This window comes from Scylla paramamosain, chromosome 45, assembly GCF_035594125.1.
Source record: "Scylla paramamosain isolate STU-SP2022 chromosome 45, ASM3559412v1, whole genome shotgun sequence".
Classification (NCBI taxonomy): Eukaryota; Metazoa; Arthropoda; class Malacostraca; order Decapoda; family Portunidae; genus Scylla; species Scylla paramamosain.
The window spans coordinates 963178-989473 of NC_087195.1; the positions used below are offsets into that span (position 1 = coordinate 963178).

Sequence of the window (26296 nt, forward strand, 5' to 3'; positions counted from 1 at the left end):
CAATACAAGGAGTGTTTTCTATAGTTATTTTCTTTATTTTGAGGGCTTGCTATAATATCCTGCACAACTCTAAAAATACATCAAATTAACCTCCCACCAAAGCACAATACAGACACTTCCATTGGCTGTAACATTACTGCTAATACTGCAACATTCTTCCTGAGGGGAACCACACACATTAACAATAATAACACATGTTACAAAAAACTACACCAAACATATTAAGCTCAACATTTTTGTATAATAATTTTTAGAAACATGAATGACCAAAAATGGTTCAAGGATAAAAGAGGAAAAAAATGACAGAACACTACAGCATAACAGTACAAATGGCAGGTGTGTCTCTTTTCTCTTATTCCTTATTTGCAAGGATTATAGCTGTTACCTTCTTGTTACACAAGAAGTGGGACGGTACAGTTCGCTAAGCTGCCGGTACACGTAGGATGGTGCAGTACCTCGACTGAAATAAAAGAGATTTAAATGGTCAGCAGCCATTATTTAAAGCTAAGTGAGTAGATGTGCAAGATAAACAGGGTACAGTAAAATCCCTCTTATCCGGCATCAACGGGACCGCCGACGTGCCGGATACTTGAATAGAAGTGAAATTATGTCCACAATGACCACCCTACACTCACGCATCTTACCACAACAATGATCAGCTGATCTGATCAGCTGCTTAAGTGTAAGCACAACACACTTCCTTTTTTCTACAACTTTAGGCGTGATGAAGGCGTCAGGTGATAAACAGTGCACACGCGGGACTGAGTCACTGAGTAAACACAGTGCAGTGGGCTGCGGGTGGCGCGAAGCAGTGCGCTGTGGTGGCAAGGGGACGGAGTATGCCTCGCGTGGGAATTTTAATTGATTTTCTGAGTACACATTGATTTTTTATTGATTTTAGGGCTCGGGGAAAAATGTGCCGGATACTTGAAGCTGCCGGATGAGAGGGATTTTACTGTATAATAAATTGAGTAAGTTGTTTATCTCACTCATAAGTAAAACATAAAGGCCTTTCATTTGATGCATTTAGGATCAGAAGTTTTACTGGGAGATGAAGTACAGTGCTAAATAACAGTTTGTGCATAAAGCTGACAAATACTGATGTCTCCTGAGGTCAGCCCAGGCCCAACAAGGAAAGCAAATGAAAAAATTAAATGAACCCCCAACATCACACCTTGAAAGGAAAGGACCACACAGTCATATGAACAACACAAACTCACTTGTTAGTTATCAAACTGGTGACATTTTTTTCTGGAGGAACGTAATCTAGCTGAGTCAGCGCAGTATTTACAGACGGCCAAAACTTTGTTCCCTCTGGGATAATAGAAGTGGTGGTTTGGTGGCTTATTTCTTCACAGCCCATCAAGCTAAATTTGTATGTGGGAGTGCACACATACAGCTGAAAATGAAGATTTGTGACAATAAGCAAAATGCACAATTCATGCCATGATTTTCAATATTATATAGGTACTGATCTGATAGTATCTAGCTCCACATGAGACAACAACAGGTTGAGGTTTGAGAAAGGACCATCCAACACTCAACACGAGGAATGTATATCCACCTACATGAAATAAACATGTGGAAAAGGAATGTATCAAAAACTGGAATCAAGAATTTCTGTGAGAATAAAATGGTATGTACTTTTGTGATACCTTCCCTGTTCAATTTGCAACAGTAAATATGTTTCAAATACTGCCCCACTGAAAGAGGTATCAGGATAATGACTAACAAATAAAACTTACTGGAACAGAATAAAACTTTGGTGGTGAGGCAAGAGAGGCTGCACCAACAAAGGTCTCAATGCCTCCGTTGGTCACCACCGTCTCGGTGCCAACGATGACCTTTGATGACCTTGTTGACACGTGACATGATGGGGAACACTGCAGAGTCTTGAATTAATGTTGTCTCAATTCCAGCAGTACATAAAGCTTTTGCCACTGGGTGACCCTGCACAAGTAAAAGATGTATTGAGAACATAAGAACATAATAAAATAAAGGAAGCTGCAAGAAGCCATCACCCCTACATGTGGCAGTCCCTGTGTTATGTATTGTGCACATCAGACACGATGACGTGAAAGAGACGCATAAAACACCTTACATCATATTTAGGGGCACGTTCGGCAACAATAACGTGGAATTTCCTTTGTGTGGCTGCCTTGGTCAGGAAGGCCAAGACCAGTGGACACATTGCACACGTCACAATGACCTCATCATTGTGAATCTTGCTTACACCTTGGGCAGCTATCAATTCTTGGCTGAAATAAAAGGAATCAATATAATACTGGTAACAAACAATGTCAATGTCCCAAATCTCAGTGTAATCTTTACTCTACCTTTGTTCAACCTCAGCTTTCTGTTCACCAATGGCCTCAAGTACTCTGTCCTGCAGCTCTGGAATAACCTCCGTGCATTTTGGGAGATCTCCACATGCAGGGTGAGTCTACTAGCATGGACTGTGAGAGGCTTGGGTACTCCACACCTTGCTTCTCTCCACGTGGTGTGTTGTGTTCGTCAATTACTATCTGCGTGAAGAAGAAAAATAACTTAAATAAATAAATGAGATACACACACACACACACACACGAGGGCAGACAGGCAAAATACGTAGAGAGAGAGAGAGAGAGAGAGAGAGAGAGAGAGAGGCTGTACTTAAGCAATTATATCTTTCCATACCACACACACACACACACACACACACACGCACACGAACGTTTCCCTAAGGGCGTTACATCACTGTGGAAAAATAACTTAAATAAATAAATGAGATACACACACACACACACACACACGAGGGCAGACAGGCAAAATACGTAGAGAGAGAGAGAGAGAGAGAGAGAGAGAGAGAGAGAGAGAGAGAGAGAGAGAGAGAGAGAGAGAGGCTGTACTTAAGCAATTATATCTTTCCATACCACACACACACACACACACACGCACACGAACGTTTCCCTAAGGGCTCTCCTTGACACACAGAGAAAGGCTGGTAATTCTCTGTTGATCATTAGCTACAGTGTGGAAGCCTCTGTTATACTTGGATATCTCTGTGAAGTATTGTTGTTTTTTAACGTCAAATGGTAAATACTTAATAATGATAAGCTGAGATATAACACAGTATTAAGCCAAGCCTTCAATTCACACAAGCTTTTCAATGATTTCACATTACGCCACACAAGGGACGAGACATTGCAGTGCAAGCCCCGCCAGGACAAGTTTGAATTTGGCGCTTCAATCAGTAACATCTAGATACTTTGACAATTACAGTTATAATGGCCTGAGATTTATTTTTACACGCTTATAATTCTTTATATTTAATTTTCTATTAGTTTAGTATAATATAAAAGAAGTTGGTGCTTGGTATTGAAAGCTAAAAGTGTCTTGTGGATAGGTTTGCTTGCGTACTGTGCGGAGCAGGCTGGGACAGACGACACAACCAGACGTCAGACACAAGGCACTAGGTTAAAAGGGTGCCATAAACTGCTGCTTTATTTACCGTATTTTGGCAGAACAAGACAGTGACAGGGGCCGTGGTGGGTGCCTGCGTGTGCTGGTGCAAGCTTGGTGCCTGCCGGGAGGTGCCTGCAGTGCCACAAGGGATAATATTGGTAAGAAACCGGCCCACCACTTGTCCAGCCAGCTAATTTGCACAGTGTGATGTAACAGGCGGTAACTGTGATAGTGTTGTTACGTGTCACCCACAACAACAACACAGGGCTGTCAGGTCAGTGGTTAACCTTACTGTTTATTGTTGAGCCTCGTATTTCATGTTTTTGCACCTGGTTAGGAATATATTGACGTGACCCAGCATTCCACGGTGCCACAAGCGCTCCAAGCCTCCACCACAAAACTCTTACTAATTAACCATGACAGGAATTATAAAAACGTCAAAAAAATACACTTATCTAATGTTATCAGCTGAGGTGGAGGCAGCCTTCCCCATTTGTCCGCCAATATCTGCTTCATTTGTCACTTATTGTAAGCCTAACACGTCACTAAGTGGAGCCACATAACTAGGCTTTCATATCCGCTAGCTAGATATATCTGCCATTGCCTCATTTAGTTACGATGGAAGAATAACAGGCAAAATAGCGGCCGTTCTCTCCACTGACAAGGGCCGCCATGATGCCTGGCTACCTCTGCCAACCTGCTTCATCCTGTGGGTTCCAATATTTTTTTATTTTTTTCTTAACTTCATTATTCTGCTGGTATAGCATGTTTTTTATGGTTTATAAAAATAATTATTTGCCTTAGAAGTATTTTCGTGGCTTGTGTTGAGTTGTGTTGAATTTTGTGTTGCTTGCCGAAAATGCGGGGTGTTTTTTTAGCAGTATTTTGACAAACTTGATTTTTTATTTCACGTTCTAACTACGTCTTTTGTATTTCTAAAAATTGCTTATGATTTTTAAATTGTTTTTTGGTTCCTGTTGAGAGAAATAAGTGGACTTTAAAAATGGTTTATGGTCCTGTTAAAAGTTGTTATTACAACACTTTTTGTGTTATTGTCTCTCTATTTGAGCTTGTAACTAACTTTTCATTGCTTGAAAAAATAGTTTGTATGTTTTAAAGTGTTTTATCTTGTTGTTGAGTCAAAATAGGTGGACTTTTCAGTGGTTTTTAATCGTATTTAGGTTCAACACTTGGTTTTTACACAATTTCGGTTTTATTTGTTTACTTCTTGTTCCAGGTCACTTTTGATTGTGTAAGATGATAGTTCAGATTTTTTAAAAATTTTTACGTTCCTAAAAATTCAAATGTTGTGGACTTTTCAATGATTTAAATGGTGCCGAATATTTCAACACTTTTTCCATATTTCATTTGGATATTTTTTAAATACTACTCAGGCTAGAGCTGTTTTAATATTGTGAATATTATTTTAAGTATTTGTCAAGTCAGAATATATAAGGCATTCCAGCCTAGCTCCATTTTTTCGAGGGGTCAATTTCGAAATGAAATCCGTTACGGTACGTAAAATTGCCGTGACGTCACGGCCGCCATCATGGACCAGGGACCTTGATCGGCTCCGCTGTCTCCTCGGTAATATTTATCGTATTTTGCAGTGTTTTCCTGGTGTTTCCACGTGTTTCTAGACTCAGACGTGTAGATAAGACTAGAATGAGTAAGAAAATAAGAGAAAAAGAGGAGGAAAATGAAGGGAGAAGGAATAGAGGAGGTGGTAAGACAGGAAAATGCTAAGAAAACAATATTTAGGTTAATTTTCCCTGCTGCCCTGTCTGTCTTTGTAGTATTTGTCTTCCTTGACAGTGCTTTCAGTGTATTTGGTGTGTTTAGGGGGTGTTGGAGTGTGTCTGGAGGTGTTTATGGGGTGTTGGAGTGTGTGTTGATGGGATGTGGTGATGTTTGAGTCAATATTTAGCGTTCCTGGTGCGTTTTGGGGTGTCTTAGGCTTGTTTAGGAGTGCTTTAAGTGTGTTTTGGACTGTTTGCAATGTTTTGAGATGTTTCGAGTGTATTTTGGGATGTTATGGATGAGTTTGGGTGTGTTTTGTGTGGATACGGGTGAGTGTTGGCCGTGTTTGTGGGTATTTTTGGGTATTCTAGGTCAGTCTGGGTGTGTTTTGGGGTGTATTAAGTGTGTTTTGGGCCGTTTTCAGTGTTTTGGAATGTTTTAAGTGTGTTTTGGGATGTTATGGATGAGTTTGAGTGTGTTTTGGGTTGGTACGGTGTGTTTTGGATGCGTTTTAAGTCAATTTGGGTGAGTTTTGGAGTATTTTAAGTGTGTTTGGGCATATTTTGGTGCCTTTTCGATGTGTTTAGGATGTTTTTTGTGCGTTTAGGAATGTTCTGTATATGTTTAAGGTGTTTCAAGGTGTTTTAGTGTGATTGCAGTTGCTTTTGAGGTGTTTTGGTTATGTTATAGGCATGTTGCAGGTAAGAATTTGGTCTTTGAGGGTAGAAGTGGTGTGCTTGAGGTAAAATAAAAGGTTCTGGAGTGTTTAAGGGGGGACTGTGATAGTAGAAGCGTGTCAGGGGTGTTAAAGCGTGTGTTGTGATGTATGAAGCTTCTAGATGCACGTGTGTGGGATGTCTGGGTCTTTACGAGGTGTTGTGGTGTTGGAGTCCTAGCAGGGGAAGGTACTGGAGGTTGTAGGGATGGGTAGTGGGTAAATAGAGAGGTACACTGTAGGTTAGGTTAGGTTAGGCGTTGATTCAGTAATACAATGTAGAGGTAATATTCAGTTATACGAATTCAGTAATACGAATGTAGAGGGACAAAAGAGAAAAGCAGGAAGACCACCACCACCAGCAGCAGCAGCACAGTGGAAGAAAGGTTAGAGAGAAGCGGGGAAAGTTGAAAAGTGGATAATTATACGTTTGCTGTCTTCTATTTCTATTATCTTGAGTATAAAATGGTTATATGACAATCTCTCTCTCTCTCTCTCTCTCTCTCTCTCTCTCTCTCTCTCTCTCTCTCTCTCTCTCTCTCTCTCTCTCTCTCTCTCTCAGCTTTGGATTAGTAACCCCGGTGACAAGTGACACCCACGTTTTCTCTTTTCAGATGTAAACAAAGCGGTGGTTTCCTTCCAGCTGGTGATAAAACTTATTCTTGCTCTCCCTCGCTCTCCCACGTCACGGAAGCAGTGATAAGCACACGAGGAGGAAGTGAGAGGATATATATATAGTGTGTGTGTGTGTGTGTAAAGAAGAAAATGTTATATATACGTGTTTAAAAGTTTCCTACATTTAAGTCAAAAGAGGCTGGCTGGCTGGCTGATGCTACTGCTGTTGTGGATTTAATTGCGCGTCTATGTTCCCTTGTGCTGTGAGGGAACGTGTGTGTGTGTGTGTGTGTGTGTGTGTGAAGGAAGAAAGGGGTGGTGTTTAGGGGTCTGGGATGAGAAAACGAGTGATTTTGTTTTGTAGCCTTCAGAAAGAAAAATATTAAAGTTTTTACAGTGGGAAAATTTTGGTGGTGAGGGAGAATATGACTAAAATATTACCTCAAATTTAACCTAACGTGGTGGAGCTTCACACTCCTCAGCTGCCCCTAAGCAAACCAAGCCTAACACAAAGAAGCCTACCCTAACTTGTGTCTGGTGCTTCCTCCTCCCCAAGACTGGCTGTCTCGTGTCTTAATCCCAAGTTAGCCTAACCAAACTTTACCTAACGTAACCTAAGCAATTATAACCTAGCCAAACCTTACCTAAGCAAGCCTAACCTAGCCAAGCCTAACCTCACCTCACCTAACCTAAAGAAGCCTAGCCAAACCTAACCTAACCTAGCTTAACCTAACCTAACCTCACCTAACTTAACAAAGCATAACCAAACCTAACCTAACCTACATCCTCTTCCTACAGCCCCACTCAACCAAACCTAACCTAACGTAACTTTCAGAGCAATGGCAACCCTCCGATCCGGCAAGCAAGTTGGCGGCAGCGATGGCGGTGGCGGTGGCAGTGGTGGTGAGGTGGACGGCAGGGACAGAGGGGCAGTACAGGCTGCGGACATCAAGGAGAAGGTGAGCAGGGTGTTGTGTTGGTGTGTGTTGCTAAGCTGAGATGTAAAGTGTTTAGTTGTCAACACGCTGCAATATTTGTCACTCAACACTCGTGCAACACTGCCTCCATGCACAAGTGTGTCGGGAAAATGATTTAAAGTCATAAAAAATGTTCTTGTTTTACTTTATTTATTTATTTTTTTTTTTTTTTTTATATATATAGGAGGGACACTGGTCAAAGGCAACAAAATACTATAAGAAAAAGATACTCAGAAAAAATAAAAGATAAAAAAGACTTCACTTAACCTAACATAACTTAACCTAACCTAACCTAACATATGCTAACTTAACCTAACCTAACCTAACCTAACCTCTTTTAACCTAACGTAACCTAACCTAACCTAACCTAACATATGCTAACTTAACCTAACCTAACCTAACTTAACTTAACCTAACCTAACCTCTTTTAACCTAACGTAACCTAACCTAACTTAACCTAACCTAACCTAACTTAACCTAACCTAACTTAACCTAACCTAACTTAACCTAACCTATACCTGTTCTTTTATTCACTTACCTTCATCTTTTGCTTACCAGTCTGTAAATGAGAAACAGGAATGGAGGTAGAAATACCATCCTTTCATATTTTCCTTTTAAAGATGATTACCTTGAAGTCATGTTGTGTCTTTAGTAGTGGTTGTGACCTAATGACCAAGTGGTTTATATTGATGCAACTTTTAGATACATTTAGAAAGAAAAAAAATTGATGTGGTTTGGTTGTAATAAGTGGTAATTCCTTTTTTTCCTGACAGAAATTGAATTGGGATGCCTTGCTCAAAAGAAAGTACCTGCTCCCTTTGTACCAAGAATCAGTACTGAGTTAGATGTTAGTAATTTTTCTGAAGAGTTCACTGCAATGATACCACAGGATTCTCCAGCAATCGTTCCTCCAGATGTTGAGAAAATGTTCAATGTAAGTACCCAAATAAGACTTAATTGTATATGTATGTGTATATGTATGAATGTATGTATGTATGTATGTATGTATTTATATGAGTGTGTGTACTCTTCCAAAGATAGTATTGTTACATTATTATTTCAGGGCTACTCCTACGTTGCTCCATCAATTCTCTTCACTGACAATGTCATCAGCGACAGCAGCAGCCTTTTCAAGATGTCACCAGACAGAAGACCTTCCACAACCAACCTATTATTGGCTTGTAGCTTTAAGGTTAGTACTCAGTTTCTATTCTGCTGTTGCTGATTTACTTGCTAATTTTGATTCTTCACTATTAACTCTTTGACTGCTGTTTGCTACATCTTTCCTTAACCATTAATCACTCTAAGACATTTTTACTTGTTCCACAGCCATCTCTAATCTTTAAACTGGGTACAAATTGCAAAATCCATTCTTTTTAATCCCCTTCTTTCAAGTAGATGATTATAAAGATTTCATGCATTACTTCTGGTGGTGCTGCAAATTGTTTTGTATCAGTGAAAGCATTAAAACATACTTGAATTTTTGGTGAATTGTCTCAGCGTGATTTTGACAGTAAAGGTAAATTGTCATAGTAGTAGCAGTAGTAATAATATAAGTATGCATGGCTGATGTCTTCCCCTGTGAGGGATAGACTCATTGTAAGAATAGATATATAGTTTAGGAGTTTCCCAGCTTCCTCATCTTATTATTAGTTTTAGTTATGTGTGAATTATATTTGTGTCTAGTTGTATGCATACTTTCTCATTTAATTATTAAAGTACTTGTGATGAAAAAAAATGTATGAAATAACTCATAGACATGTATTTTTTTCAGGACTCACCATTTTTCCAAAAATACGAACTGAATCTCCGAGATAATATACTCGGAGACGGCAGCTTCAGTGTCTGTCGGGAATGTGTACAAAAGTCCAGCGGGCAACAACACTTTCCTGTGGAGATAGTGTCAAGAAGACTAGACTGCCAACAAGAAATCAATTTACTCTGGGCTTGCCAAGGACATTCCAACATTGTCAACAACCTCCATGAAGTTTTCCATGATGAGGTAAGCATCTATTCATGATTCTCAACATTGGAAGCTGAATAATGAAAGTTGAAAATGTCTTCCATATATGCCTTTGTTTTGTGGAGTTTGTTTACTGAGCACTGTGTAATACCTACCACTCTCAGTTATGGATAAACACTTGCACTAGAGTGATTCCTGCTTGAATACACTAATTTCATCAGACCACTCTTCTTCTTCCTCTACTATCTTTTAACAGTCATTGACATTCTCTCCATCTACCTATCTCTGTGTTGCCTCACTCTCTGTGGGAGCATCCCCTGAGGAGGTGGCCACACCAGAAGAACCTCCATCCTCCTTATCTGGACCTTTCCTTGTTGCTTGTTCAACTGCATGATGTCTTTAACACACACTTCTCTACCCCATCCAAGTACTACCATCCAAGTAGCTTTCCTCACCTATCACTACTTTCAACTTCACTCACTCTTTCTTTTGGATATGTCATTGATATTAAATCATTTTGACACAAAATGATTTAAGTAACAATTAGTTTAAGATCATATTATTTTCTTTTCCTTGCATTTAATCATTGTATGCCTGTATCTAATTCATGTTGGTTTCACAGGCACACACCTACATTGTGATGCAGCTCCTTGGAGGTGGAGAGCTGGCTGCCTCAGAGGATCAGGAAACACGAGAGGTTCACAGAGGCTCGCCTCGGGCTTCGGTCGTCGTGAGGAACCTGGTGTCAGCAGTTCACTACGTGCACAGGAAAAGCATCAGTGTTCACGGAGACCTAAAGCCAGACAGGGGTGAAAAGGGTTGGTGTTGAGGATAGACAGAAAAGAAAAGAAAAGAAAGGAAAGGTAAAAAAAGGAAGTTTTTTTGCATTGATTTTCCATCTGCTTATTTTAAAGAATTTATTGCACGGAATATTATTGATCTCCATCATTTGTATGGCCTTTATAATAAAAAGTATGAATTTATTCCATTCAGATATTATCCTTCTCCGAGGCCATTCTAATCTAAACATCTTTTCACGGAATCTCTTGTTCAAGGATTCTTCTGAAGATTCAGTTATTAAGATTGTGGATTTTGGGTTTGCACATTTGATGCCTGACAAGGAAAAGGATGGCAGCACGAAGACACCGTGCTTCACTGTTCACTATGCAGCGCCAGAAGTGTTGCTGCAAGCTGTGCAGAAGGGAGCAAATGGTACCGCTTGAACATTCATGCACTGGTTGAGTATCTTGTGTGTAATTTTATGATGAAAGGTTTTTAATGCAGGGACGGACAGTTGTTTATAGGCATTTTTACATTATTTTTAGTGTACAACCATCCAAAAGGCATTTAGCTCAGTGTTACTGCAACAACCACACAGTACTGAATGTAGGGTTTCCTGTTTCATTAGAGATTTCTCTGCAGTGGTGTTTTCAATACAAGGAGTGTTTTCTATAGTTATTTTCTTTATTTTGAGGGCTTGCTATAATATCCTGCATAACTCTAAAAATACATCAAATTAACCTCCCACCAAAGCACAATACAGACACTTCCATTGGCTGTAACATTACTGCTAATACTGCAACATTCTTCCTGAGGGGAACCACACACATTAACAATAACACATGTTACAAAAAACTACACCAAACATATTAAGCTCAACATTTTTGTATAATAATTTTTAGAAACATGAATGACCAAAAATGGTTCTAGGATAAAAGAGGAAAAAAATGACAGAACACTACAGCATAACAGTACAAATGGCAGGTGTGTCTCTTTTCTCTTATTCCTTATTTGCAAGGATTAAAGCTGTTACCTTCTTGTTACACAAGAAGTGGGACGGTACAGTTCGCTAAGCTGCCGGTACACGTAGGATGGTGCAGTACCTCGACTGAAATAAAAGAGATTTAAATGGTCAGCAGCCATTATTTAAAGCTAAGTGAGTAGATGTGCAAGATAAACAGGGTACAGTAAAATCCCTCTTATCCGGCATCAATGGGACCGCCGAAGTGCCGGATACTTGAATAGAAGTGAAATTATGTCCACATAATTTCATATGTCCACATAATACAGAGGGATTTTACTGTATAATAAATTGAGTAAGTTGTTTATCTCACTCATAAGTAAAACATAAAGGCCTTTCATTTGATGCATTTAGGATCAGAAGTTTTACTGGGAGATGAAGTACAGTGCTAAATAACAGTTTGTGCATAAAGCTGACAAATACTGATGTCTCCTGAGGTCAACCCAGGCCCAACAAGGAAAGCAAATGAAAAAATTAAATGAACCCCCAACATCACACCTTGAAAGGACCACACAGTCATATGAACAACACAAACTCACTTGTTAGTTATCAAACTGGTGACATTTTCTGGAGGAACGTAATCTAGCTGAGTCAGCGCAGTATTTACAGACGGCCAAAACTTTGTTCCCTCTGGGATAATAGAAGTGGTGGTTTGGTGGCTTATTTCTTCACAGCCCATCAAGCTAAATTTGTATGTGGGAGTGCACACATACAGCTGAAAATGAAGATTTGTGACAATAAGCAAAATGCACAATTCATGCCATGATTTTCAATATTATATAGGTACTGATCTGATAGTATCTAGCTCCACATGAGACAACAACAGGTTGAGGTTTGAGAAAGGACCATCCAACACTCAACACGAGGAATGTATATCCACCTACATGAAATAAACATGTGGAAAAGGAATGTATCAAAAACTGGAATCAAGAATTTCTGTGAGAATAAAATGGTATGTACTTTTGTGATACCTTCCCTGTTCAATTTGCAACAGTAAATATGTTTCAAATACTGCCCCACTGAAAGAGGTATCAGGATAATGACTAACAAATAAAACTTACTGGAACAGAATAAAACTTTGGTGGTGAGGCAAGAGAGGCTGCACCAACAAAGGTCTCAATGCCTCCGTTGGTCACCACCGTCTCGGTGCCAACGATGACCTTTGATGACCTTGTTGACACGTGACATGATGGGGAACACTGCAGAGTCTTGAATTAATGTTGTCTCAATTCCAGCAGTACATAAAGCTTTTGCCACTGGGTGACCCTGCACAAGTAAAAGATGTATTGAGAACATAAGAACATAATAAAATAAAGGAAGCTGCAAGAAGCCATCACCCCTACATGTGGCAGTCCCTGTGTTATGTATTGTGCACATCAGACACGATGACGTGAAAGAGACGCATAAAACACCTTACATCATATTTAGGGGCACGTTCGGCAACAATAACGTGGAATTTCCTTTGTGTGGCTGCCTTGGTCAGGAAGGCCAAGACCAGTGGACACATTGCACACGTCACAATGACCTCATCATTGTGAATCTTGCTTACACCTTGGGCAGCTATCAATTCTTGGCTGAAATAAAAGGAATCAATATAATACTGGTAACAAACAATGTCAATGTCCCAAATGTCAGTGTAATCTTTACTCTACCTTTGTTCAACCTCAGCTTTCTGTTCACCAATGGCTTCAAGTACTCTGTTCTGCAGCTCTGGAATAACCTCCGTGCATTTTGGGAGATCTCCACATGCAGGGTGAGTCTACTAGCATGGACTGTGAGAGGCTTGGGTACTCCACACCTTGCTTCTCTCCACGTGGTGTGTTGTGTTCGTCAATTACTATCTGCGTGAAGAAGAAAAATAACTTAAATAAATAAATGAGATACACACACACACACACACACGAGGGCAGACAGGCAAAATACGGAGAGAGAGAGAGAGAGAGGCTGTACTTAAGCAATTATATCTTTCCATACCACACACACACACACACACACGCACACGAACGTTTCCCTAAGGGCGTTACACCACTGTGGAAAAATAACTTAAATAAATAAATGATACACACACACACACGAGGGCAGACAAGCAAAATACGTAGAGAGAGAGAGAGAGAGAGAGAGAGAGAGAGAGAGAGAGAGAGAGAGAGAGAGAGAGAGAGAGAGAGAGGCTGTACTTAAGCAATTATATCTTTCCATACCACACACACGCACACGAACGTTTCCCTAAGGGCTCTCCTTGACACACAGAGAAAGGCTGGTAATTCTCTGTTGATCATTAGCTACAGTATGGAAGCCTCTGTTATACTTGGATATCTCTGTGAAGTATTGTTGTTTTTTAACGTCAAATGGTAAATACTTAATAATGATAAGCTGAGATATAACACAGTATTAAGCCAAGCCTTCAATTCACACAAGCTTTTCAATGATTTCACATTACGCCACACAAGGGACGAGACATTGCAGTGCAAGTCCCGCCAGGACAAGTTTGAATTTGGCGCTTCAATCAGTAACATCTAGATACTTTGACAATTACAGTTATAATGGCCTGAGATTTATTTCTACACGCTTATAATTCTTTATATTTAATTTTCTATTAGTTTAGTATAATATAAAAGAAGTTGGTGCTTGTTATTGAAAGCTAAAAGTGTCTTGTGGATAGGTTTGCCTGCGTACTGTGCGGAGCAGGCTGGGACAGACCACACAACCAGACGTCAGACACAAGGCACTAGGTTAAAAGGGTGCCATAAACTGCTGCTTTATTTAACGTATTTTGGCAGAACAAGACAGTGACAGGGGCCGTGGTGGGTGCCTGCGTGTGCTGGTGCAAGCTTGGTGCCTGCCGGGAGGTGCCTGCAGTGCCACAAGGGATAATATTGGTAAGAAACCGGCCCACCACTTGTCCAGCCAGCTAATTTGCACAGTGTGATGTAACAGGCGGTAACTGTGATAGTGTTGTTACGTGTCACCCACAACAACAACACAGGGCTGTCAGGTCAGTGGTTAACCTTACTGTTTATTGTTGAGCCTCGTATTTCATGTTTTTGCACCTGGTTAGGAATATATTGACGTGACCCAGCATTCCACGGTGCCACAAGCGCTCCAAGCCTCCACCACAAAACTCTTACTAATTAACCATGACAGGAATTATAAAAACGTCAAAAAAATACACTTATCTAATGTTATCAGCTGAGGTGGAGGCAGCCTTCCCCATTTGTCCGCCAATATCTGCTTCATTTGTCACTTATTGTAAGCCTAACACGTCACTAAGTGGAGCCACATAACTAGGCTTTCATATCCGCTAGCTAGATATATCTGCCATTGCCTCATTTAGTTACGATGGAAGAATAACAGGCAAAATAGCGGCCGTTCTCTCCACTGACAAGGGCCGCCATGATGCCTGGCTACCTCTGCCAACCTGCTTCATCCTGTGGGTTCCAATATTTTTTTATTTTTTTCTTAACTTCATTATTCTGCTGGTATAGCATGTTTTTTATGGTTTATAAAAATAATTATTTGCTTTAGAAGTATTTTCGTGGCTTGTGTTGAGTTGTGTTGAATTTTGTGTTGCTTGCCGAAAATGCGGGGTGTTTTTTTAGCAGTATTTTGACAAACTTGATTTTTTATTTCACGTTCTAACTACGTCTTTTGTATTTCTAAAAATTGCTTATGATTTTTAAATTGTTTTTTGGTTCCTGTTGAGAGAAATAAGTGGACTTTAAAAATGGTTTATGGTCCTGTTAAAAGTTGTTATTACAACACTTTTTGTGTTATTGTCTCTCTATTTGAGCTTGTAACTAACTTTTCATTGCTTGAAAAAATTGTTTGTATGTTTTAAAGTGTTTTATCTTGTTGTTGAGTCAAAATAGGTGGACTTTTCAGTGGTTTTTAATCGTATTTAGGTTCAACACTTGGTTTTTACACAATTTCGGTTTTATTTGTTTACTTCTTGTTCCAGGTCACTTTTGATTGTGTAAGATGATAGTTCAGATTTTTTAAAAATTTTTACGTTCCTAAAAATTCAAATGTTGTGGACTTTTCAATGATTTAAATGGTGCCGAATATTTCAACACTTTTTCCATATTTCATTTGGATATTTTTTAAATACTACTCAGGCTAGAGCTGTTTTAATATTGTGAATATTAGTTTAAGTATTTGTCAAGTCAGAATATATAAGGCATTCCAGCCTAGCTCCATTTTTTCGAGGGGTCAATTTCGAAATGAAATCCGTTACGGTACGTAAAATTGCCGTGACGTCACGGCCGCCATCATGGACCAGGGACCTTGATCGGCTCCGCTGTCTCCTCGGTAATATTTATCGTATTTTGCAGTGTTTTCCTGGTGTTTCCACGTCTTTCTAGACTCAGACGTGTAGATAAGACTAGAATGAGTAAGAAAATAAGAGAAAAAGAGGAGGAAAATGAAGGGAGAAGGAATAGAGGAGGTGGTAAGACAGGAAAATGCTAAGAAAACAATATTTAGATTAATTTTCCCTGCTGCCCTGTCTGTCTTTGTAGTATTTGTCTTCCTTGACAGTGCTTTCAGTGTATTTGGTGTGTTTAGGGGGTGTTGGAGTGTGTCTGGAGGTGTTTATGGGGTGTTGGAGTGTGTGTTGATGGGATGTGGTGATGTTTGAGTCAATATTTAGCGTTCCTGGTGCGTTTTGGGGTGTCTTAGGCTTGTTTAGGAGTGCTTTAAGTGTGTTTTGGACTGTTTGCAATGTTTTGAGATGTTTCGAGTGTATTTTGGGATGTTATGGATGAGTTTGGGTGTGTTTTGTGTGGATACGGGTGAGTGTTGGCCGTGTTTGTGGGTATTTTTGGGTATTCTAGGTCAGTCTGGGTGTGTTTTGGGGTGAATTCAGTGTGTTTTGGGCCGTTTCCAGTGTTTTGGAATGTTTTAAGTGTGTTTTGGGATGTTATGGATGAGTTTGAGTGTGTTTTGGGTTGGTACGGTGTGTTTTGGATGCGTTTTAAGTCAATTTGGGTGAGTTTTGGAGTATTTTAAGTGTGTTTGGGCATATTTTGGTGCCTTTTCGATGTGTTTAGGATGTTTTTTGTGCGTTTAGGAATGTTCTGGATATGTTTAAGGTGTTTCAAGGTGTTTTAGTGTGATTGCAGTTGCTTTTGAGGTGTTTTGGTTATGTTATAGGCATGTTGCAGGTAAGAATTTGGTCTTTGAGGGTAGAAGTGGTGTGCTTGAGGTAAAATAAAAGGTTCTGGAGTGTTTAAGGGGGGACTGTGATAGTAGAAGCGTGTCAGGGGTGTTAAAGCGTGTGTTGTGATGTATGAAGCTTCTAGATGCACGTGTGTGGGATGTCTGGGTCTGTACGAGGTGTTGTGGTGTTGGAGTCCTAGCAGGGGAAGGTACTGGAGGTTGTAGGGATGGGTAGAGGGTAAATAGAGAGGTACACTGTAGGTTAGGTTAGGTTAGGCGTTGATTCAGTAATACAATGTAGAGGTAATATTCAGTTATACGAATTCAGTAATACGAATGTAGAGGGACAAAAGAGAAAAGCAGGAAGACCACCACCACCAGCAGCAGCAGCACAGTGGAAGAAAGGTTAGAGAGAAGCGGGGAAAGTTGAAAAGTGGATAATTATACGTTTGCTGTCTTCTATTTCTATTATCTTGAGTATAAAATGGTTATATGACAATCTCTCTCTCTCTCTCTCTCTCTCTCTCTCTCTCTCTCTCTCTCTCTCTCTCTCTCTCTCTCTCTCTCTCTCTCTCTCTCTCTCTCTCAGCTTTGGATTAGTAACCCCGGTGACAAGTGACACCCACGTTTTCTCTTTTCAGATGTAAACAAAGCGGTGGTTTCCTTCCAGCTGGTGATAAAACTTATTCTTGCTCTCCCTCGCTCTCCCACGTCACGGAAGCAGTGATAAGCACACGAGGAGGAAGTGAGAGGATATATATATAGTGTGTGTGTGTGTGTGTAAAGAAGAAAATGTTATATATACGTGTTTAAAAGTTTCCTACATTTAAGTCAAAAGAGGCTGGCTGGCTGGCTGATGCTACTGCTGTTGTGGATTTAATTGCGCGTCTATGTTCCCTTGTGCTGTGAGGGAACGTGTGTGTGTGTGTGTGTGTGTGTGTGTGTGTGTGTGTGAAGGAAGAAAGGGGTGGTGTTTAGGGGTCTGGGATGAGAAAACGAGTGATTTTGTTTTGTAGCCTTCAGAAAGAAAAATATTAAAGTTTTTACAGTGGGAAAATTTTGGTGGTGAGGGAGAATATGACTAAAATATTACCTCAAATTTAACCTAACGTGGTGGAGCTTCACACTCCTCAGCTGCCCCTAAGCAAACCAAGCCTAACACAAAGAAGCCTACCCTAACTTGTGTCTGGTGCTTCCTCCTCCCCAAGACTGGCTGTCTCGTGTCTTAATCCCAAGTTAGCCTAACCAAACTTTACCTAACGTAACCTAAGCAATTATAACCTAGCCAAACCTTACCTAAGCAAGCCTAACCTAGCCAAGCCTAACCTCACCTCACCTAACCTAAAGAAGCCTAGCCAAACCTAACCTAACCTAGCTTAACCTAACCTAACCTCACCTAACTTAACAAAGCATAACCAAACCTAACCTAACCTACATCCTCTTCCTACAGCCCCACTCAACCAAACCTAACCTAACGTAACTTTCAGAGCAATGGCAACCCTCCGATCCGGCAAGCAAGTTGGCGGCAGCGATGGCGGTGGCGGTGGCAGTGGTGGTGAGGTGGACGGCAGGGACAGAGGGGCAGTACAGGCTGCGGACATCAAGGAGAAGGTGAGCAGGGTGTTGTGTTGGTGTGTGTTGCTAAGCTGAGATGTAAAGTGTTTAGTTGTCAACACGCTGCAATATTTGTCACTCAACACTCGTGCAACACTGCCTCCATGCACAAGTGTGTCGGGAAAATGATTTAAAGTCATAAAAAATGTTCTTGTTTTACTTTATTTATTTATTTATTTATTTTATATATATAGGAGGGACACTGGTCAAAGGCAACAAAATACTATAAGAAAAAGATACTCAGAAAAAATAAAAGATAAAAAAGACTTCACTTAACCTAACATAACTTAACCTAACCTAACCTAACATATGCTAACTTAACCTAACCTAACCTAACCTAACCTAACCTAACCTAACCTCTTTTAACCTAACGTAACCTAACCTAACCTAACCTAACATATGCTAACTTAACCTAACCTAACCTAACTTAACTTAACCTAACCTAACCTCTTTTAACCTAACGTAACCTAACCTAACTTAACCTAACCTAACCTAACTTAACCTAACCTAACTTAACCTAACCTAACTTAACCTAACCTAACTTAACCTAACCTATACCTGTTCTTTTATTCACTTACCTTCATCTTTTGCTTACCAGTCTGTAAATGAGAAACAGGAATGGAGGTAGAAATACCATCCTTTCATATTTTCCTTTTAAAGATGATTACCTTGAAGTCATGTTGTGTCTTTAGTAGTGGTTGTGACCTAATGACCAAGTGGTTTATATTGATGCAACTTTTAGATACATTTAGAAAGAAAAAAAATTGATGTGGTTTGGTTGTAATAAGTGGTAATTCCTTTTTTTCCTGACAGAAATTGAATTGGGATGCCTTGCTCAAAAGAAAGTACCTGCTCCCTTTGCACCAAGAATCAGTACTGAGTTAGATGTTAGTAATTTTTCTGAAGAGTTCACTGCAATGATACCACAGGATTCTCCAGCAATCGTTCCTCCAGATGTTGAGAAAATGTTCAATGTAAGTACCCAAATAAGACTTAATTGTATATGTATGTGTATATGTATGAATGTATGTATGTATGTATGTATTTATATGAGTGTGTGTACTCTTCCAAAGATAGTATTGTTACATTATTATTTCAGGGCTACTCCTACGTTGCTCCATCAATTCTCTTCACTGACAATGTCATCAGCGACAGCAGCAGCCTTTTCAAGATGTCACCAGACAGAAGACCTTCCACAACCAACCTATTATTGGCTTGTAGCTTTAAGGTTAGTACTCAGTTTCTATTCTGCTGTTGCTGATTTACTTGCTAATTTTGATTCTTCACTATTAACTCTTTGACTGCTGTTTGCTACATCTTTCCTTAACCATTAATCACTCTAAGACATTTTTACTTGTTCCACAGCCATCTCTAATCTTTAAACTGGGTACAAATTGCAAAATCCATTCTTTTTAATCCCCTTCTTTCAAGTAGATGATTATAAAGATTTCATGCATTACTTCTGGTGGTGCTGCAAATTGTTTTGTATCAGTGAAAGCATTAAAACATACTTGAATTTTTGGTGAATTGTCTCAGCGTGATTTTGACAGTAAAGGTAAATTGTCATAGTAGTAGCAGTAGTAATAATATAAGTATGCATGGCTGATGTCTTCCCCTGTGAGGGATAGACTCATTGTAAGAATAGATATATAGTTTAGGAGTTTCCCAGCTTCCTCATCTTATTATTAGTTTTAGTTATGTGTGAATTATATTTGTGTCTAGTTGTATGCATACTTTCTCATTTAATTATTAAAGTACTTGTGATGAAAAAAAATGTATGAAATAACTCATAGACATGTATTTTTTTCAGGACTCACCATTTTTCCAAAAATACGAACTGAATCTCCGAGATAATATACTCGGAGACGGCAGCTTCAGTGTCTGTCGGGAATGTGTACAAAAGTCCAGCGGGCAACAACACTTTCCTGTGGAGATAGTGTCAAGAAGACTAGACTGCCAACAAGAAATCAATTTACTCTGGGCTTGCCAAGGACATTCCAACATTGTCAACAACCTCCATGAAGTTTTCCGTGATGAGGTAAGCATCTATTCATGATTCTCAACATTGGAAGCTGAATAATGAAAGTTGAAAATGTCTTCCATATATGCCTTTGTTTTGTGGAGTTTGTTTACTGAGCACTGTGTAATACCTACCACTCTCAGTTATGGATAAACACTTGCACTAGAGTGATTCCTGCTTGAATACACTAATTTCATCAGACCACTCTTCTTCTTCCTCTACTATCTTTTAACAGTCATTGACATTCTCTCCATCTACCTATCTCTGTGTTGCCTCACTCTCTGTGGGAGCATCCCCTGAGGAGGTGGCCACACCAGAAGAACCTCCATCCTCCTTATCTAGACCTTTCCTTGTTGCTTGTTCAACTGCATGATGTCTTTAACACACACTTCTCTACCCCATCCAAGTACTACCATCCAAGTAGCTTTCCTCACCTATCACTACTTTCAACTTCACTCACTCTTTCTTTTGGATATGTCATTGATATTAAATCATTTTGACACAAAATGATTTAAGTAACAATTAGTTTAAGATCATATTATTTTCTTTTCCTTGCATTTAATCATTGTATGCCTGTATCTAATTCATGTTGGTTTCACAGGCACACACCTACATTGTGATGCAGCTCCTTGGAGGTGGAGAGCTGGCTGCCTCAGAGGATCAGGAAACACGAGAGGTTCACAGAGGCTCGCCTCGGGCTTCGGTCGTCGTGAGGAACCTGGTGTCAGCAGTTCACTACGTGCACAGGAAAAGCATCAGTGTTCACGGAGACCTAAAGCCAGACAGGGGTGAAAAGGGTTGGTGTTGAGGATAGACAGAAAAGAAAAGAAAAGAAAGGAAAGGTAAAAAAAGGAAGTTTTTTTGCATTGATTTTCCATCTGCTTATTTTAAAGAATTTATTGCACGGAATATTATTGATCTCCATCATTTGTATGGCCTTTATAATAAAAAGTATGAATTTATTCCATTCAGATATTATCCTTCTCCGAGGCCATTCTAATCTAAACATCTTTTCACGGAATCTCTTGTTCAAGGATTCTTCTGAAGATTCAGTTATTAAGATTGTGGATTTTGGGTTTGCACATTTGATGCCTGACAAGGAAAAGGATGGCAGCACGAAGACACCGTGCTTCACTGTTCACTATGCAGCGCCAGAAGTGTTGCTGCAAGCTGTGCAGAAGGGAGCAAATGGTACCGCTTGAACATTCATGCACTGGTTGAGTATCTTGTGTGTAATTTTATGATGAAAGGTTTTTAATGCAGGGACGGACAGTTGTTTATAGGCATTTTTACATTATTTTTAGTGTACAACCATCCAAAAGGCATTTAGCTCAGTGTTACTGCAACAACCACACAGTACTGAATGTAGGGTTTCCTGTTTCATTAGAGATTTCTCTGCAGTGGTGTTTTCAATACAAGGAGTGTTTTCTATAGTTATTTTCTTTATTTTGAGGGCTTGCTATAATATCCTGCACAACTCTAAAAATACATCAAATTAACCTCCCACCAAAGCACAATACAGACACTTCCATTGGCTGTAACATTACTGCTAATACTGCAACATTCTTCCTGAGGGGAACCACACACATTAACAATAACACATGTTACAAAAAACTACACCAAACATATTAAGCTCAACATTTTTGTATAATAATTTTTAGAAACATGAATGACCAAAAATGGTTCTAGGATAAAAGAGGAAAAAAATGACAGAACACTACAGCATAACAGTACAAATGGCAGGTGTGTCTCTTTTCTCTTATTCCTTATTTGCAAGGATTAAAGCTGTTACCTTCTTGTTACACAAGAAGTGGGACGGTACAGTTCGCTAAGCTGCCGGTACACGTAGGATGGTGCAGTACCTCGACTGAAATAAAAGAGATTTAAATGGTCAGCAGCCATTATTTAAAGCTAAGTGAGTAGATGTGCAAGATAAACAGGGTACAGTAAAATCCCTCTTATCCGGCATCAATGGGACCGCCGAAGTGCCGGATACTTGAATAGAAGTGAAATTATGTCCACATAATTTCATATGTCCACATAATACAGAGGGATTTTACTGTATAATAAATTGAGTAAGTTGTTTATCTCACTCATAAGTAAAACATAAAGGCCTTTCATTTGATGCATTTAGGATCAGAAGTTTTACTGGGAGATGAAGTACAGTGCTAAATAACAGTTTGTGCATAAAGCTGACAAATACTGATGTCTCCTGAGGTCAACCCAGGCCCAACAAGGAAAGCAAATGAAAAAATTAAATGAACCCCCAACATCACACCTTGAAAGGACCACACAGTCATATGAACAACACAAACTCACTTGTTAGTTATCAAACTGGTGACATTTTCTGGAGGAACGTAATCTAGCTGAGTCAGCGCAGTATTTACAGACGGCCAAAACTTTGTTCCCTCTGGGATAATAGAAGTGGTGGTTTGGTGGCTTATTTCTTCACAGCCCATCAAGCTAAATTTGTATGTGGGAGTGCACACATACAGCTGAAAATGAAGATTTGTGACAATAAGCAAAATGCACAATTCATGCCATGATTTTCAATATTATATAGGTACTGATCTGATAGTATCTAGCTCCACATGAGACAACAACAGGTTGAGGTTTGAGAAAGGACCATCCAACACTCAACACGAGGAATGTATATCCACCTACATGAAATAAACATGTGGAAAAGGAATGTATCAAAAACTGGAATCAAGAATTTCTGTGAGAATAAAATGGTATGTACTTTTGTGATACCTTCCCTGTTCAATTTGCAACAGTAAATATGTTTCAAATACTGCCCCACTGAAAGAGGTATCAGGATAATGACTAACAAATAAAACTTACTGGAACAGAATAAAACTTTGGTGGTGAGGCAAGAGAGGCTGCACCAACAAAGGTCTCAATGCCTCCGTTGGTCACCACCGTCTCGGTGCCAACGATGACCTTTGATGACCTTGTTGACACGTGACATGATGGGGAACACTGCAGAGTCTTGAATTAATGTTGTCTCAATTCCAGCAGTACATAAAGCTTTTGCCACTGGGTGACCCTGCACAAGTAAAAGATGTATTGAGAACATAAGAACATAATAAAATAAAGGAAGCTGCAAGAAGCCATCACCCCTACATGTGGCAGTCCCTGTGTTATGTATTGTGCACATCAGACACGATGACGTGAAAGAGACGCATAAAACACCTTACATCATATTTAGGGGCACGTTCGGCAACAATAACGTGGAATTTCCTTTGTGTGGCTGCCTTGGTCAGGAAGGCCAAGACCAGTGGACACATTGCACACGTCACAATGACCTCATCATTGTGAATCTTGCTTACACCTTGGGCAGCTATCAATTCTTGGCTGAAATAAAAGGAATCAATATAATACTGGTAACAAACAATGTCAATGTCCCAAATGTCAGTGTAATCTTTACTCTACCTTTGTTCAACCTCAGCTTTCTGTTCACCAATGGCTTCAAGTACTCTGTCCTGCAGCTCTGGAATAACCTCCGTGCATTTTGGGAGATCTCCACATGCAGGGTGAGTCTACTAGCATGGACTGTGAGAGGCTTGGGTACTCCACACCTTGCTTCTCTCCACGTGGTGTGTTGTGTTCGTCAATTACTATCTGCGTGAAGAAGAAAAATAACTTAAATAAATAAATGAGATACACACACACACACACACACGAGGGCAGACAGGCAAAATATGGAGAGAGAGAGAGAGAGAGAGGCTGTACTTAAGCAATTATATCTTTCCATACCACACACACACACACACACGCACACGAACGTTTCCCTAAGGGCGTTACATCACTGTGGAAAAATAACTTAAATAAATAAATGAGATACACACACACACACACACGAGGGCAGACAAGCAAAATACGTAGAGAGAGAGAGAGAGAGAGAGAGAGAGAGAGAGAGAGAGAGAGAGAGAGAGAGAGAGAGAGAGAGAGAGAGAGGCTGTACTTAAGCAATTATATCTTTCCATACCACACACACACACACACACACGCACACGAACGTTTCCCTAAGGGCTCTCCTTGACACACAGAGAAAGGCTGGTAATTCTCTGTTGATCATTAGCTACAGTATGGAAGCCTCTGTTATACTTGGATATCTCTGTGAAGTATTGTTGTTTTTTAACGTCAAATGGTAAATACTTAATAATGATAAGCTGAGATATAACACAGTATTAAGCCAAGCCTTCAATTCACACAAGCTTTTCAATGATTTCACATTACGCCACACAAGGGACGAAACATTGCAGTGCAAGTCCCGCCAGGACAAGTTTGAATTTGGCGCTTCAATCAGTAACATCTAGATACTTTGACAATTACAGTTATAATGGCCTGAGATTTATTTCTACACGCTTATAATTCTTTATATTTAATTTTCTATTAGTTTAGTATAATATAAAAGAAGTTGGTGCTTGTTATTGAAAGCTAAAAGTGTCTTGTGGATAGGTTTGCCTGCGTACTGTGCGGAGCAGGCTGGGACAGACCACACAACCAGACGTCAGACACAAGGCACTAGGTTAAAAGGGTGCCATAAACTGCTGCTTTATTTAACGTATTTTGGCAGAACAAGACAGTGACAGGGGCCGTGGTGGGTGCCTGCGTGTGCTGGTGCAAGCTTGGTGCCTGCCGGGAGGTGCCTGCAGTGCCACAAGGGATAATATTGGTAAGAAACCGGCCCACCACTTGTCCAGCCAGCTAATTTGCACAGTGTGATGTAACAGGCGGTAACTGTGATAGTGTTGTTACGTGTCACCCACAACAACAACACAGGGCTGTCAGGTCAGTGGTTAACCTTACTGTTTATTGTTGAGCCTCGTATTTCATGTTTTTGCACCTGGTTAGGAATATATTGACGTGACCCAGCATTCCACGGTGCCACAAGCGCTCCAAGCCTCCACCACAAAACTCTTACTAATTAACCATGACAGGAATTATAAAAACGTCAAAAAAATACACTTATCTAATGTTATCAGCTGAGGTGGAGGCAGCCTTCCCCATTTGTCCGCCAATATCTGCTTCATTTGTCACTTATTGTAAGCCTAACACGTCACTAAGTGGAGCCACATAACTAGGCTTTCATATCCGCTAGCTAGATATATCTGCCATTGCCTCATTTAGTTACGATGGAAGAATAACAGGCAAAATAGCGGCCGTTCTCTCCACTGACATGGGCCGCCATGATGCCTGGCTACCTCTGCCAACCTGCTTCATCCTGTGGGTTCCAATATTTTTTTATTTTTTTCTTAACTTCTTTATTCTGCTGGTATAGCATGTTTTTTATGGTTTATAAAAATAATTATTTGCTTTAGAAGTATTTTCGTGGCTTGTGTTGAGTTGTGTTGAATTTTGTGTTGCTTGCCGAAAATGCGGGGTGTTTTTTTAGCAGTATTTTGACAAACTTGATTTTTTATTTCACGTTCTAACTACGTCTTTTGTATTTCTAAAAATTGCTTATGATTTTCAAATTGTTTTTTGGTTCCTGTTGAGAGAAATAAGTGGACTTTAAAAATGGTTTATGGTCCTGTTAAAAGTTGTTATTACAACACTTTTTGTGTTATTGTCTCTCTATTTGAGCTTGTAACTAACTTTTCATTGCTTGAAAAAATTGTTTGTATGTTTTAAAGTGTTTTATCTTGTTGTTGAGTCAAAATAGGTGGACTTTCCAGTGGTTTTTAATCGTATTTAAGTTCAACACTTGGTTTTTACACAATTTCGGTTTTATTTGTTTACTTCTTGTTCCAGGTCACTTTTGATTGTGTAAGATGATAGTTCAGATTTTTTAAAAATTTTTACGTTCCTAAAAATTCAAATGTTGTGGACTTTTCAATGATTTAAATGGTGCCGAATATTTCAACACTTTTTCCATATTTCATTTGGATATTTTTTAAATACTACTCAGGCTAGAGCTGTTTTAATATTGTGAATATTAGTTTAAGTATTTGTCAAGTCAGAATATATAAGGCATTCCAGCCTAGCTCCATTTTTTCGAGGGGTCAATTTCGAAATGAAATCCGTTACGGTACGTAAAATTGCCGTGACGTCACGGCCGCCATCATGGACCAGGGACCTTGATCGGCTCCGCTGTCTCCTCGGTAATATTTATCGTATTTTGCAGTGTTTTCCTGGTGTTTCCACGTCTTTCTAGACTCAGACGTGTAGATAAGACTAGAATGAGTAAGAAAATAAGAGAAAAAGAGGAGGAAAATGAAGGGAGAAGGAATAGAGGAGGTGGTAAGAC

The 26296-nt window shown here is 39.7% G+C and overlaps 2 protein-coding genes and 3 long non-coding RNA genes across 10 annotated transcripts; 2 read left to right on the forward strand and 3 right to left on the reverse strand.

Moving 5' to 3' along the window:
* Window positions 1-14: 14 nt before the first annotated feature.
* LOC135094442 (uncharacterized) lies at window positions 15-2512 on the reverse strand. Its single transcript, XR_010263814.1, has 4 exons — window positions 2337-2512; window positions 1746-2258; window positions 1221-1399; window positions 15-460 (listed from the first exon to the last, which is right to left on the reverse strand). It is a non-coding gene; the product is annotated as an uncharacterized LOC135094442 (long non-coding RNA).
* Window positions 2513-3468: 956 nt separating this feature from the next.
* LOC135094427 (ribosomal protein S6 kinase alpha-5-like) lies at window positions 3469-10437 on the forward strand. Of its 2 annotated transcripts, XM_063994527.1 has the most exons (7): window positions 3469-3602; window positions 6514-6617; window positions 7350-7473; window positions 8265-8425; window positions 8555-8683; window positions 9266-9493; window positions 10077-10437. In XM_063994527.1, the coding sequence occupies exons 4-7, from the start codon at window positions 8369-8371 to the stop codon at window positions 10281-10283; spliced, it is 621 nt and encodes a 206-aa protein (XP_063850597.1). In that variant the 5' UTR covers window positions 3469-3602; window positions 6514-6617; window positions 7350-7473; window positions 8265-8368; the 3' UTR covers window positions 10284-10437. The 2 variants fall into 2 exon arrangements, with proteins under 2 accessions (XP_063850597.1, XP_063850598.1); XM_063994528.1 differs by lacking the exons at window positions 3469-3602; window positions 6514-6617 and having other exon boundaries at window positions 6807-7473.
* Window positions 10438-11784: 1347 nt separating this feature from the next.
* LOC135094435 (uncharacterized) lies at window positions 11785-14660 on the reverse strand. 2 transcript variants are annotated; one of them, XR_010263807.1, is made up of 5 exons: window positions 14578-14660; window positions 12908-13096; window positions 12668-12829; window positions 12317-12521; window positions 11785-11970 (listed from the first exon to the last, which is right to left on the reverse strand). It is a non-coding gene; the product is annotated as an uncharacterized LOC135094435 (long non-coding RNA). The 2 variants fall into 2 exon arrangements; XR_010263806.1 differs by having other exon boundaries at window positions 11786-11970; window positions 12673-12829.
* LOC135094425 (ribosomal protein S6 kinase alpha-5-like) lies at window positions 13868-21005 on the forward strand. 4 transcript variants are annotated; one of them, XM_063994518.1, is made up of 7 exons: window positions 13871-14131; window positions 17051-17154; window positions 17897-18020; window positions 18837-18997; window positions 19123-19251; window positions 19834-20061; window positions 20645-21005. In XM_063994518.1, exons 4-7 carry the CDS (start codon window positions 18941-18943, stop codon window positions 20849-20851), a joined length of 621 nt encoding a protein of 206 aa, XP_063850588.1. In that variant the 5' UTR covers window positions 13871-14131; window positions 17051-17154; window positions 17897-18020; window positions 18837-18940; the 3' UTR covers window positions 20852-21005. The 4 variants fall into 4 exon arrangements, with proteins under 4 accessions (XP_063850590.1, XP_063850588.1, XP_063850587.1 ...); XM_063994520.1 differs by lacking the exons at window positions 17051-17154; window positions 17897-18020 and having other exon boundaries at window positions 13868-14131; XM_063994517.1 differs by lacking the exons at window positions 13871-14131; window positions 17051-17154; window positions 17897-18020 and adding an exon at window positions 15458-15560.
* Window positions 21006-21465: 460 nt separating this feature from the next.
* LOC135094438 (uncharacterized) lies at window positions 21466-24271 on the reverse strand. The gene is made up of 4 exons (XR_010263810.1): window positions 23476-24271; window positions 23241-23397; window positions 22885-23089; window positions 21466-22538 (listed from the first exon to the last, which is right to left on the reverse strand). It is a non-coding gene; the product is annotated as an uncharacterized LOC135094438 (long non-coding RNA).
* Between the last annotated feature and the right edge of the window lie 2025 nt (window positions 24272-26296).